The following is a 15,296-nucleotide window of genomic DNA, read 5'->3' as shown; positions in this document are numbered from 1 at the left end:
TCATTGATGGGTAGAAATGTTTCTTCGACGCATGTGAATATTTCAACCATTGGTCTTACTGCACCTGAAGAATTTTGGAAGTAAGAAACGAAAGTGCAATACACTAAAAATTGGGTCTGCAATCGTCGTGATTGTAAATTGAAGGTTTTTAAGGCCGTGGAAAGGTGTTGATTGTATCATATTACCTGGCCCTTTGGCAAGATTGAAAACAAAGCGGGACAATATTTGGTAGAAAGTACCTTCTCGGACATTTATTTTAAGTCTATACAGGTATTTCACTGACAGAGAGTAGGACTTTACGAATGATAGACTTTTTTTTATGAAATTGTGCTTGGTTATTGTTTTCGCAAAACTCAAAATCCCCACAAAAACATCTGCAATGGAATGAAATGATATGAGGGTTAACGTCTTACTATTCTGCCCCTATACTCGGCTAATGAAGACGAGTATACGCCATACAGTGTGCTATGAGGGAAATTTGCCCGGCAGCGGCACCATGACCCCCAGGCTAGCGAGTCAGCGTGTTACCCACCGTGGCTAACAAAAACAAATCTGCGAATATATAGCCATCGGACTAAAGTTTTAAGAAAAATATCCATAAAAAACATTACAGATAGGTATCCAATAGGGGTCTTCTAACAAAAGGAAACATAAGCCGTGTTTCAGTGTCATCTCGTATTTTTCAGCTACAATGTATTAAGGATATCAACTGGATTAGATGATTTTGGCAGTATGCAATGGCAATTGCTTGTTCCGCTGATACTTAGTTGGATAATTATATTTCTCTGTATAATAAAAGGTGTCAAATCCGTTGGAAAGGTTTGTGATATAACACTAATTTATCATGGCCTTATTTGAGAGATGTATTGGAAACTATTTATTTAGACGTGTAAGCCAAATAAAAATTTAAAGATATACAGTAATATAGATAATCTCTTACTGGCTTTTTCAGTGAAACCTGTGTCATTACAGACCCGGGACGTATAGCGCAGTGGATCATTACCACCGGCCTGATCGCTATTACCCGTCAAGATGCTACCCGTTTCCATGTTAACGGCAGATAATACATAAATAATCTATGAAAGACACAATAGTTAAAACTAATATTAACTTTCGGACGATACATGCCAACTAAACAGTGGTCCAACGGTTTTTGCTTTAATCGACAGTCTGTAAATTATTACTATTTTTTTTATAATATATGTATGTGCAGGTTTATATTTCACCTGTTGTTTAGGTCGTGTATCTGACAGCTACAGCACCGTACATCATTATTACAATACTATTAGTTAGAGCTGCTACCTTACCTGGTGCTATAGATGGTGTCAAATTCTACATAATTCCGGATTTTAGTAAATTAGCTAATCCTCAGGTAATATACTCTTCAAAAAAAAGTAGGGGATATTGAAATGCAAAAACCTATTAGTTCTTTAGTTCTTTAATCAGGTTCTGGATGACAAGATTAGTTTAACATCTTATAATACTTAATCTCTGCTTCTTCTAACATATTATGTACAATACGCTCTCCCTCATTCCGTCTCGTCTGTGCCAAGGCGCCCATGGCCTCCGCTCTCGTGTCCTGTCCGGACCTCTGGGTCTATTCGTTTGTTAATCTGGGTTTATATACCCTTCCAAACAAAGGATCTTATTAGGCTAATGTATCATATCAGGTTTAACATTCGATACATGCTAATCAGACAAAGAAAGTTTAAATAAAACATGCCATTTACATAATCGTCGCATAGACCAAGAACTCCAGGGATGTCGATATCGAACAGGTGTCAAGTTGGCAGGAAGCGTCTATAACATCAGATAATCTGTGATTATGTAACAGCAGGTTGTCATATGATAAATAGTCATGGACACTTGACATGCTTTGAGAGTATGTTCACAGATGAAGAACTTATCGCCGCAACAGAACCACTGAGCTGCACATGCGATACACACGGAAGGGTTCATAGTCAAATTTGACACTTCAATGAAGGGTTGATGAAAACTGCCTCTTGCTGGTTTATCCTATCCATGTTTGCTTTCCTATCGGTTCCTGCATAAGATTTACTGTTTAGCGTATCTTTGCTCTAGTGTGTTACGTTTAATTTGATCGGGAGACGTGTTCGTCGACGTTAAAATCAACCGACAACACTGCAAGAATTGGCCGTGGCACTGTAAGAGGAGTGGGTCAGATTGCCCCAAATCGTGATTGGACGGTTGATTAGGAGCATGTCACGACGAATTGCTGAATGTCTGAGGATTGGTGGAGCAATTACACATTAAGACAAAAAACAAAAACGTCCATTTTCACTTTTGACAGTGTATCTCTTTGCGAGTGAAATGGGGCCGTCAGATAAGCCGCCCATATGAACTGTTTATGTTCATGTGTAGGCAATTGGCCCGCTATTAACATACACTGGTTACCTCTAATAAAAACAGCAGTGCATTTCCGCAGTTTTGTATTGTTTCTGAATATCCCCTACTTTTTTTAAGAGTATATAATTAATTCTACATAAATCTATAATTGTCTAAATGCGTTAATTTAGACTAATGATTGACATTTCATTTTTCAAATTTGTATTGTAATTTCCTCGGTATATGGTTAGTCCAGTCTGTAAGTGTATCTATTTCTCTTTTGTTTATCGTTTTTAGTTACTAAATACACTTTGTTAATAACTGCATCAGAACTTTTCTTGGGGTTTATTTACTGGTGATCTTATATTGTTATGAATTTAAATATTGCCACAGTTTTGACAAAGCAAGCACTAATGAAAAATAACATACCAGTTAAGGAATCTATAAATGTTACGTGGAATATTTCTAGAGGTACAGGATAGCTTGATAAGAAGTTTAGATTCTTAATTTCTTCTTTTTACAGATGTGGGCACAGGCGTTGATGCAAATGTTTTATTCTACTGGTATGGGGTGGGGAGGATTCATCACAATGGCTAGTTATAATAAATTTGACAATAATATTATGAGGTAAGGTTCACAGTCGTTACAACATTGATTTATCAGCTCATGGAACAACATCACACCATAACTTTTCCGCGATCTTGCAGCTCCTTGAATAGCGAGGTGTTGTTGCATGTTCTGCAAGTATTATACGGTCGAAGGTGAATTAACATTATTATGGAAAATCATGATTGGTCATATTTGGCCTTTGAGCTACCGATTATGTGTACTCATTTTGAGCTTACTCGGAAATTTAATATAACTTAGCTCGCCAATACTTCGTGGACCGTGTTACTGGACAAAATTGTCTTTACCAACCGCTCGGCCGTGTCGGCTAACCAACTTAGGATTCTCCGTCGCGTCGCAAACGACATAATATAATTTAATATATAAGAAAATGGGTGCAAACACAAAATAAACGTGAATATGACAGGGGTAATAATTACTAATTTAACCATCTCATCGTTCTTTCAGATCATAACCATCTCCAAGCTGGGAGAATATTAACCGTTGATATTTTGATTTGTTTTCTTAATTAAGTGTTGAATAATCACTATGAATACATTTTGGCGTAGATTAAACCTGGGAAATTACCCCAAAAAACGCAATTGACGATCAGCGGCTTTAACATTGGCGACAATGGCTTGTACCATTTCAGAGACACCATCATTTTTTGTATTGTTGGAGAAGGCACAAGTTTTTATGCTGGTTTTGTGGTATTTTCTGTGCTTGGCTTCATGTCACACCAAACTGGTCTAGAAGTAGCTGAGATTATTCGTACAGGTGAATATTACAATTACTATCTATATTTGCTTTACATATATGTACACTGTTTGTTAGAATTTAATAATAAGAAGGAGGTTGTCTATCCATGATTCTACTTGTTTTGTTGTTGTTAGGGCCCGGCCTAGCCTTCATTGCTTACCCAGAAGCTCTTGGTCAGCTACCAATACCTCAATTATGGGCGGTATTATTTTTCTTGATGCTTGTTTTTGCTGCACTGGATTCAATGGTAAGAGATGCGCTTTCATATAACATATTGTGTATAATTTCCCAAGACATTATTCTTTTATTGTTTGAGGTTTTCCCTTTGAGAAGGCATAATGCCACAAACTGTTCATGATATGCGAATATTAAAACAGTTAGCAATTCCCTCGCCGTAACAAAACGCTTCGCACCTTTAAATAATTGGCATTAATTATATTATGGAAAACCATTTTTCGCAGCTTTTTAAATTTCAATATTTATTTGAAACCGAGCATGCCCCTTTAAGAGATCTATCATTTACAGAAGACGAATCGTTCAGGTTTATTTCTAAAGATTGCTTTTAAATCAAATAAAGCTATATTAGCAGCAACATTTTTTAATACGATTTTATTTAATAGTTTGTGAATGTTGAAGTATGCATAACCACAATATCAGATTTGATACCAAAAAAGACCCCGAAAATACGCTTATTGGTTACAGCAGTCACGTGTTTCCTGATGTTCTTAGTTACCTTAATATATACAACTCAAGTAAGTTATATTGATTATTGGCAAATGCTCACTTATCTATTATTGTCATACGATTGATGATCACATGTAATGCACACCCTTAACGAACTCTGACAATAATACTAACCCACCCACCCTAACGCTTACAATAGACCACCCTGGCAATGAGGCACTCACCATGGCATAACGTACTGACCTTGACAATGAAATGTTAAGCACCAACCCTGACCGACAATGAAATGTGTAATACACCAACCCCGACCATTCAATGTAAGACTCGACAGATTTTCCTTCCTAGAAAGATATTTGCGTCAAAAATGAAACTTGTGAGGTATTTGAATTTAGGTTTTATCATTCGATGTATCGTGATTTATGTGATATCCATGTCTTGCATTTTTCAAATCCTGGTAGTTGTTTCGATTGATCGATATCTTCTAATATTCGAAATATCGTTCTAATGGTTTGTAATATACTCTTTTCATATGGGCGGCTTATCTGACGGCCCCATTTCACTCGCAAAGAGATACACCTTCAAAAGTGAAACTGGACGTTTTTGATTTTTGTCTTAATAATGAGTAATTGCTCCATCAATCCTCAGACATTCAGCAATTCGTCGTGGCATGCTCCTAATCAATCGTCCAAAAACGATTTGGGGGAATCTGACCCACTCCTCTTGCAGTATCACGGCCAATTCTTGCAGTGTTGTCGGTTGATCAAATTAAACGTAACACACTAAAGCAAACGATACGCTAAACAGTAAATCTTATGCAAGAAACGATAGAAAAGCAAATATGGATAGATAAACCAGCACGCGGCAATTTTCATCAACCCTTCTTATGGCGCTATTGCGTGTCGCATGTGCAGCTCAGTGGTTCTGTTGGGGCGATAAGTTCTTCATCTGTGAACATACTCTCAAAGCATGCCAAGTATTCATGACTATTTATCAGATCACAACCTGCATAGGTATTTGCATTTCAATATCCCCTACTTTTTTTGAAGAGTATATTACAGTATCGTGGTGTTGTGTTCATATAAAATGTTCTGAAACCTTCAGGAGGTCACCTGATCGTTTTCTTTTGATACCCAGGTAACAATTATATCATTTTGACCCTTGACTTCCCTGTAATTTTAAATATCATTCACTACGTCTTGATGTCCGGTTGGGCATATTTCCTGTCAGACAATTTAGGAAGTTTGGAAACTAGCGTCGGACATGTCCGGAATATACGGGCGAAATCCCATTACTGACTTGGACCGTAACAAACACGGCCTGTAACATTCAGTATATCGTGCTGGATTTTTTGATACCCATATTTATAGTATTTTTATAGTGACAGACTAGTGGACCCTCTCTGGATTATTATCACACACAATCGGGATTTAAAATACATTTCTTTTATCCATTTCGTCAAAGTTATGCCGATTTTCCTGCTGAATGGATTTATAATCCAAGCCTCTTGGTAACATGTTCACTTATTAGAGGTTGGGTTAGTTTGCTACAGCCGATGTCTATAACATACTGTTTTCAAGGGACGTCACTTCTTTATCTAAGAGCCACGTGTTGGTTAATTTTAGGCAGGAATATACATATATCAACTGGTAGACTGGTATTTGACCGCCGTGACTGTGTTTTTGGTGACATTTCTGGAGGCTATTATTATTGGATGGATATACGGTAAGTGATAAACTGTAAAACATCGGTATGTAATGTTTTATAGGTCATTTGGATTAATATTCCCTTTCTATTTTAATAGCACGCGTTTGTGAATTTTTGTCTTTTTCACATTATGTATTTATTCGAACGTCTGTTGTGTATTTCGTAGTAAAATTGATAGAATTTTTGCTCTTTTAATACTTAAAAAGAATTACAAAACTAAAACATAGCTAGTTTTATGTGAAAACAAAACATCACCAGATAACACGTCTGACACTACTGGTAGAAAGTTTCCATTGTCCATATAAGTTGGTTTTCGACTTCATTAGGCTAATTAACCAATCATCATCATTAACTATGTAATATTTGACCAATTAGATTATTAAAAGTTCAAACCCAAAGCTTCAAAACTATCTCTGGGCATTTGTCAGACAACCATGTAGTTCTTGGAAAGCATAGACCGTTATTGTATTCTATGTTGGTATCTTATGTAACCAGTGCGTGATATAAAATTTAAAAACTAACTGATGCATTGTTATTTCTGGTAGATGAACGTCTTAACGGCGGAGATAAAAAAAAAATACACCACGTGAGTCACGAGAAGAGAATAAACACGAATACAACCAGAGCAAATATACTATTCAAAAAAAGTAGGGGATATTTGATTTTGGGGGCATAATACTAAAATATGCAAATGACTACGAAAAAAGTCACTATATAACCTAACAGAAGAAACATTTCCAGTTACATGTGACGCCCAAACGCACCAATAGCTACCGCATGGAATGCAGGTGATGCTTGGGATCATCATGGGGGTCCAACCCAAGATTTGCACGACTCTGACTTTGAATGTTACAGTCATTGTGGCATTGAATTCCAGGGTGGAAACATCAGTTTAATTGTTTTAGTGACCAGAACACAAATATTGATATGCATCGGCTTACCCAAAATGAAAGGTTACGTGCCCTTGGCATGCTACAGATCGGCACAACACAGGCGGTTGTGGCGCGGACGATGAATGTTTCTCAGTCTGTCATAAGCAGGCTATGGTCCAGATACCGTGATACACAATCTGTACAGGACAGACCACGCTCAGGTCGACCAAGGGCGACAACTCAAGCCCAGGATCGATTTATCCGTACCTTGGCCTTGAGAAATCGTGTCATCACAGCAAATCAGATCAGCGCTCGTCTTCAAACAGACACTGGTGTGAGAGTGAGTGGCCAGACGATTCGGATCCCTTGTTTGAGAGATCATCACATTCAGGCAAGACGTCGTTGGTGTAGGGATCGTCAACACTGGGATAATCGACGCTGGAGGAATGTGATGTTTTCAGATGAGTCAAGGTTCACTGTTGATTTTTTGGACAGACGTAGGAGGGTGTGGCGTCGTGAACGGCTTTACATGTTGTTGCAGGGCGTGTTACAGGCCAGTACTACCGGGACAACATCTTGGCAGTCCATGTTGTGCCGTTCACACGACGTCATGGCCGCCGTTTCATCTTCCAGGATGACAACGCAAGATGTCACAGGGCCAGGATCGTTACAGGTTACCTCCAACAACAGAACATCACCACATTACCTTGGCCAGCACTGAGTCCCGACCTCTCCCCCATCGAGCATGTCTGGGACATGCTTGGACAGAGGTTACGTCAACGTCAACAACGTCCTGCCAATGTCCAAGAGCTTGCTGCTGCGTTGCAACAGAAATGGGACAATCTGGACCAAAATGACCTTAGACGTCTCATTAGGAGTATGCCACGTCGGATCAATGCTTGTTTGGCAAACAGAGGAGGATTTACCCGTTACTGACTTGGTTGTGATGCTGTGGTAACTTTGCTATTTGACCCCGGGTATCATTTTACCCTTATAATGGCCAGTCTGTGCCTTACTTAGTCTAACGATCATTTGGAATAAATCGATGAATGTGAACTTCATTTCATTTTGTCATTGGTTTCTTCGTCAGTTTCATTAGGTGACTTTAATAACACTTAAAAATCAAATATCCCCTACTTTTTTTGAATAGTATACTAGACAATCACAAGGCTATTAAAATATGTAGCAGAAGAGAGTATGCGTCTCACGTTGGATGTGTGGAATCTTCGGCTTACTGACTTTCCCCATCTAACCAGCGCCTGCATAGTGACGCATAGTGCTACTACATTTGTACACCACAGACGTATATTATTTATGTTGGCACGCGAAGACGCATTTTTTGTATAATTTAAAAAGTGTACATTGTTTACTTTATGATTCTAAACTTTGGATTCTCTGTGTATTTTATCTTCACGTTCATGATTTCTTGCGAATACTCTATTGGTCAAATATGCTAGACTTGTTACAAGGAAGATTCCTGTCAAAATTCAGACTTTTTCGATCTTGTATATCTTTAAAGGGCATTTCACAGGAGACCGTGTATTTTCTATTTTATATACAACACCTTTAATTTGTACACTTTATATATTTATGTCATCGGGCGCAAATGTCTTTATATCAACAGGAGCTGATCGGTATTTTGATGATATGGAAATGATGTTAGGGAAACGACCATTGTTCCTGTTTAAGATTCTTTGGAAATTTGTAAACCCCGTTATTTTATCTGTAAGTATTCTTACTGGCTAAACACGAGTACCAATGGATTAACTCCAGCCTATTGACGAACGTAGTGTCAGTTACATATTGATGACCAGTTTCTACTTATTTTATGCTGGTAAAAATCGACCATGTTAGCCAATGCATGTATGATACGTGGAAATTATAGGTTTCATTCTTAAGCCACACTTAAAAACCCATAAAAAAACCATGCTTCAATTTGCAAAGAAACTCTGGTTCAATATGTTAAGGAGAAAATCTATAAATGGTCAATGCAGCTGAGATTTATATGTCAGCGATATCACTTCGGTGGAAGCGAGCGTTAAATAAAGCCATTTCACACATTCAACTATTTATCACGCCAAAATGGGATTTACACTAATACACTCGTATTTTACCGTATTTCAGGCAATTCTTGTGTTTACTCTAATTAAATACCGACCACCAACTTATGGAGACTATGTGTATCCACCATTTGCTAGTGCTATAGGATGGATTATAGCTTTAATATCGGCTGTACCTATACCTATATGGATGATCCGAGAATTCATTACTAGAAAGGGCCCAATGTTACAGGTATGTTGAAGGCAAACTAAAAGTTCATGAAGAATCTCTAGGGGTCAGTCGATAAATCAGACGAAAATTCAATTTTTTTCATAAATCCAAAAGAGTTATAAATAAACTCGCGCACAACGAAATAATGTGGATCAACAATCGACTTAATACATCAGTCGAACACATTGTGAGCTTTTAATCTACTCAAATGAGAAGTAATATCATAATTATAACATTAGAGACTGCATAGATACATATTAGACCTACAGAGAAGTTACCCCCCCCCCCCCACACACACACACACACACAGCCCACATAACAATAGTGTCACACCAACCAAGGCAAGTCGTCAATAGGATGAATGAAAAAAGTAAAATACTTCTTATCATTCTGTTAATTTCATGAGTTAAATGTTATTTTGAATATGAAATATTCTTTTATTTAATGGTATTTTCGATATTTCTTTGTCAAAAGCTTTGCATTTATTTGTACAAGCAAATGTAGATAAAATTCCATGTCGGCCCAACAGTCCGAGATACTCTATTCCACCTGTCAGGTCTCTTTACATGTCTATTTTTTGTTTTTCATTTTAGAGAATAAAATCATCATTTCAGCCTAATGAAAAATGGGGCCCTGCCAAAGATTATAAACTGGCAATACAATCTGATTGTAGGGAACTACAGAGTATGAAATCTTGAAATATTACCATATTTATTTACGTATACAAGAGATGTAAAATTAGAATTCAAAGGATTATAAACTGATTATACACTCAAATTCTGAAGAACTACCTATTATGAAATTTCGATATAATATATATTTATTCTGATACTTAAAGAAAATATAAAAATCATAATTCTTACTATTGTCCGCTTGTCTGTATCATGAAACGACAAAATCGATGCACGCTATGTAATAAATGACTTAGTCCGGTAAAGATACCAAATAACCTAGAACAAATTGCAACATAATTTTTCTTTTCTTGGTGGAATCTTATAGAATGGTCCCCGAAGGTATTCCAAACGAAAATGTGAGAGGATGGACAGTATTGATTTTAAAATTTGATATGAAGCATTGGGTCAGTGTCAATGAACCTGATTTATTTTCAGCATTCTAGATATTTCTGAAGTAGAGATACCGGGTGACCCTACAAAAAAACATACACTTTTTAAAGTATTGTTTCTATTACATATCCCAGGTCGTACAATATTGTGTTTTGACAATTTTACTCCAAACTACAGGTCCATCGCGTAAATAGTGTTATCATAGTACGAGTTTAAAAACAAAATGTTAAATATAGTTTTGATAATAGCATGCTACTAATGGGTGATCAAAGAAACAGAAAAGATAAAATGCTTCAATATTGATGTTGATTGGATTAACACACTAGTCCAGAAGATAGGTGACATGTCCCCAGAAGGTGTGACGGTAGCCGAACATACCCCATCACTATTTTCAGACTGATCTGTATAAATAGGAGCACAGTCACCATATTTAGACCTGAAATATTGAAAGAGAGACTGAAACACGATGCGCTGGGTTGTTTTTCATGTTCATTTAGATCGAATCGATCTTGGGGGGAGATATAGCTCACGATGTTGTCCTAAAGAAAGGGGTATACGCAATACTGTCATGACTGATGCTAGCCAAAAGGGGTTGAATAGGAATACTGAATAATGGAATAGCTTTAGGGTTAAGCAGCTGTGATGTTATATGTTTAAAAAGAGATGGAAGCTTTGTAACATACTATAGTTGCAGTTTATCACGTCTGTCCACTGGCGATGTACCGAATGCTTCTAAACTTATTATGTACGGTGTCAAGTTCGTTGAGATAATCGAGTTTTGAGCTTAATAAAGCTCGATATAATCCGAGGAAGACCTTATTATCTGCTCACCAGTCAGTTTTTGATTTGAGGGGGTAATATTAGTGCTTTTCTCTTTTAATAACTTGTAACAAATGCGATTGGTGATAATTTTTTCGTTTATTGGTACTAGATATTACTACTTACAAACTAGTACAATTGTTGAATCCTTAAAAACCTCATCACACGTGTGTATGTGGTTCTAGTAAAATACATTCGAAGAAAGCAGGGGACTATTAAAATGGGTTCGTCCGTCTGTCTGTCCGTCACACTTTTTGGGACACAATAACTCTCCTTCTAATTGACCTAGAATGTTCAAACTTGGTGTAGGTGTTTATTAGGTCAATGCCTTGATGGAGTTCGACGATGAGCATTTTCTGCTTAGGGTAAGCAGAGATAAGCAATTCGATTGGTTGATGCTTTGGGACACGATAACTTTAGTTCTAATTAAGCCAGAGTGACGAAACTTGGTGTATAGTTTCATTACATCAATACCTTGACTAAGTTCGATAATGAGCATTTTCTGCTTGGGGTAAGCAGAGCGATTAGCAATTTCATTGGCCGAGACTTTGGAACACAATGACTCTCCCTCTAATTGAGCTGGAATGCACGTAAAAGATCCCTTGGCAGTTGGAATTCGATATAAGAGTAGGCGATAGTGCCGCTGCCCGGGCAAAATTTCCCTCATAGCACACTGTATGGCGTATGCCCTTCTTCATTAGCCCAGGTTAGGAGCAGAACAGTAGGACGTTAAACCCCATTTCATTTCATTTCATTTCTAATTGAGCTAAAATGTTCAAACTTGGTGTAGGTGTTTATTAGGTCAATGCCTTAAAGGGGTGTGGAGATGAGCATTTTCTGCTTAGGGTAAGTAGAGATAAGCAATTTGATTGACTGATGCTTTGGGACACGATAACTTTAGTTCCAATTTAGTGAGAGTGATGAAACTTGGTGTATAGTTTCATTACAATGATACCTTGACTAAGTTCGATATTGAACATTTTCTGCTCAGGGTAAGCAGAGCGATAAGCAATTTGATTGGCCAAGACTTTGGAACACAATAACTCTCCTTCTAATTGAGCTAGAATGTTCAAACTTGGTGTAGGTGTTCATTGGGTCAATGCCTTGATAGAGTGCAAAGATGAGCATTTTCTGCTTATGGTAAGTAGAGATAAGCAATTTGATTGGTTGATGCTTTGGGACGCGATAACTTTAGTTCTAATTAAGTAAGAGTGATGAAACTTGGTGTATAGTTTCATTACATCAATACCTTGACTAAGTTCGATGATGAGAATTGTCTGCTTAGGCTAGGGAGCAATAAGCATTTTGATTAGTCAAGACTTTGGAACATAACAACTCTGCTTCTAATTGAGGTAGAATGTTTAAACTTGATGTAGATGTTCGTCTTGACTGAGTTCAATGATTAACATATTGAGCTAAAGCTAAGCAGAGATAAGCAATTTCCTTGCTCGATGCTTTGGGACAAGATAACTTTGATTCTATCTGATAGAGAGTGGTGAAACTTAGTGTATAGTTGATTATCAGTTTGATTGCTCGATACTTTTGAAAAAAATAGATGTGCGATTAATTAATATGTGTCATCTATTTATTTGGGATTTCGGCGGGGGACATCAGCCTCACTGTTGGCTTGTTTTAACATGTTTCTTATCATTCAGTGGTTAAAATCATTTCTTCTGGACCCGAGTTCCGACTACACTAGAACACAAATGAAAACACCAATATATAGAATACATATTGTTTATGCATCTTGATATGCATCTCAAAACGGACATTTCAAATGGTTCGTTAATTTACTAGAATAGAATAGATTGAATCCAATGGCGAGGTAAGAATTAAACCAACTGAAGTGTTACCATGTAGATCAAAGTTACATTTTAAACATCCCAATAGATGGCTAAACAAACAAAGTGCTGTTGATAAACCAAATATGACTAACATAAAGATACTTCTAGGATCTACAGGCATTCCAGTACAATTAATAACGGGGCCACGACGAATAAGCGAGTAAGACCCCGACCAAAAATCCCGGAGAACTTTGATGAAGTAAGAGAACAAACGCCCTGCTCACTGAGCCACTGTAGCTCCCACTTTATTTAGATTCCGGACACGGGATCTCGGTTATTTGTATTCCAGCCGAAGGACTATACGCTGTCCCTTGTCAGGCCCTCCGTCCTACACCACTGACAAGGGTGGACATCGCCAGAAAAATCACAATGAACTCTAAAAAAGTTAGGGAGCAAACGTCCTACTCAAAGAGCCACCGTAGATCCAACTTCATTTCGATTCCGGACACGGGACCTCGTTTTTTTAATGCTATTCGAACGACTATACGTTGTCCCTTGTCAGGCTCTCCGCCCTACAGCACTGACAAGAACACGCATCAAAAAACCCGATGAACGTTGATGAAGACTTAAAATCGACTGAAGACTTAAAATCGATTACAGAATACAAAACTCTCTGTGCAAAAAGAGATTAAAATTGTTTAGGACTATTAAATTTTCTAGAACATTAAACATTTCCGTCTATTTGAATCCATGTCCAAATATAAATGCCGATGCGGTAGTCAGTGGACATGCGCATAAACTGCACTTCCGAGGCGAGAACACGAGAAGTCGAGATTGTGACGGAGCGAGAACACGAGACGACGAGATTAACTCGAAGGCGAGAACGCGAGAAGTCAAGGATTTTCAAAGGTGAGAACACGAGGGAGCGAGAAATCGAGGGCCAGAGTGCGAGAACACGAGGGAGCGAGAAGTCTCGCCCTGTTTTCTCGTGTTCTCGCACTCTCTTCCTCGACTTCTCGGTCCCTCGTGTTCTCGCCCTCGACTTCTAGCTCCCTCGCGTTCTCGCCCTCGCAAGAGGCTTCCATACCGTGTCGTGTACACATTGTCAGAATTTCCCTCATAACACACTGTATGGCGTATGCAGAACAGTAGGGTGTTATAACCCATTTTATTTTTTTTCATTTACAATTAATAACTCTTATCAGTCTTATAAACTTCCATGTTGTTTTACAGGTTATTCTAAACCATAATTACATAAATTCAGTATAAACTGTAATTGGTCTTTAACTAAATTAGACTGTTAAAATTATATGTATATTTACAGTTATAAGTATAGTAAAATACAGTGTCAGATTTGTCAGATCACGTGGTTTTTTAACTTACATTTAAGACGATGTAAATGCATAATAATACAAGGCTTATGTAAGATTATATCAAACTTATGTAGAAATATAATCACATGTTAGTTTACAAAGTGTGAGCTGTACAGTAACAGAAATGCCATTTGAAATATTATTTTCCAGTAAATTGTTAATTTAATGTCAAATAGTGATCACATCGGTTATTCCCCCTTTGACCACATACCGGATTTTGTGCAACATATTTACTGTTCAGTCATACCGAATTTTGTGCAACATATTTACTTTCCTGTCAGTCTGTTTAGTCTATTTTTGATAAATAGGTTATTCTAAATCTATATGCACCTAACTGACTGATGAAGACAGACATAGGCCATACATTGTGTTGTGTGGGACATTTTGCTTAGACGGTTTGATCCCACCTACTCTTATTTTATATAATTTCCTTCCATTGTCGAATGCTGTTTTACATTTTACATTATCGACTGAAAGGTTCCCAAAATGATCGAACCTAGGATTACTTATCAATTCCCTTTAATAATTTTACCATGGCAAATTACATAATATGTAAATATACACTAAAGTGGTAAATTTATTAATTCCCTTTAATAATTTTACCATGGCAAATTACATAATATGTAAATATACACTAAAGTGGTAAATTTATTTTCAGAAACATTGTCACTTGTTATGAGGTATAATTACATAAATGTAAATTAATGTAAATTAACTTTATGGTAATTGAAATCAAATGGGGTTTAACGTCCTACTGTTTTGCTCCGAACTGAGCTAATGAAGACGGGCATACGCCATACAGTGTGCTATGAGGGAAATTTTGCCAGGACAGCGGCACTACGGCCTACTCTTATATCGAATTCCAACTATCAAGGGATCTTTTACGTGCACGCCAATGTGTGCACGGGACCTTTATGGTAATTATACATGTACTCCGTTTACAAATATGTAAAGGGGTTGGGTGGCTGAATGGTTAGCACGTGCGCGCTGTATCATAAAGTCTGTCATTGGGTC

General features: G+C 37.4%; 1 protein-coding gene across 1 annotated transcript; it reads left to right on the top strand.

Moving 5' to 3' along the window:
• Positions 1–16: 16 nt before the first annotated feature.
• Positions 17–10,028, top strand: LOC130012880 (sodium- and chloride-dependent glycine transporter 1-like). The gene is made up of 11 exons (XM_056100944.1): positions 17–33; positions 687–819; positions 1,238–1,372; positions 2,870–2,973; positions 3,605–3,729; positions 3,846–3,958; positions 4,332–4,463; positions 6,018–6,117; positions 8,596–8,696; positions 9,096–9,263; positions 9,836–10,028. Exons 1-11 carry the CDS (start codon positions 17–19, stop codon positions 9,938–9,940), a joined length of 1,233 nt encoding a protein of 410 aa, XP_055956919.1. The 3' UTR covers positions 9,941–10,028.
• The last annotated feature ends 5,268 nt before the right edge of the window (positions 10,029–15,296 follow it).

The sequence above is a fragment of the Patella vulgata genome, chromosome 5 (assembly GCF_932274485.2).
Source record: "Patella vulgata chromosome 5, xgPatVulg1.2, whole genome shotgun sequence".
Lineage (NCBI taxonomy): Eukaryota > Metazoa > Mollusca > Gastropoda > Patellidae > Patella > Patella vulgata.
The sequence above is the reverse complement of the archived record's forward strand: the minus strand, read 5'-3'. Positions and strand labels throughout refer to the sequence as shown.

Coding starts and splice junctions, on each gene's coding strand:
- LOC130012880 (XM_056100944.1), top strand. Junction 8,697..9,095: donor TAAACCCCGTTATTTTATCT/GTAAGTATTCTT, acceptor ACCGTATTTCAG/GCAATTCTTGTGTTTACTCT. Junction 9,264..9,835: donor GAAAGGGCCCAATGTTACAG/GTATGTTGAAGG, acceptor TTTTCATTTTAG/AGAATAAAATCATCATTTCA.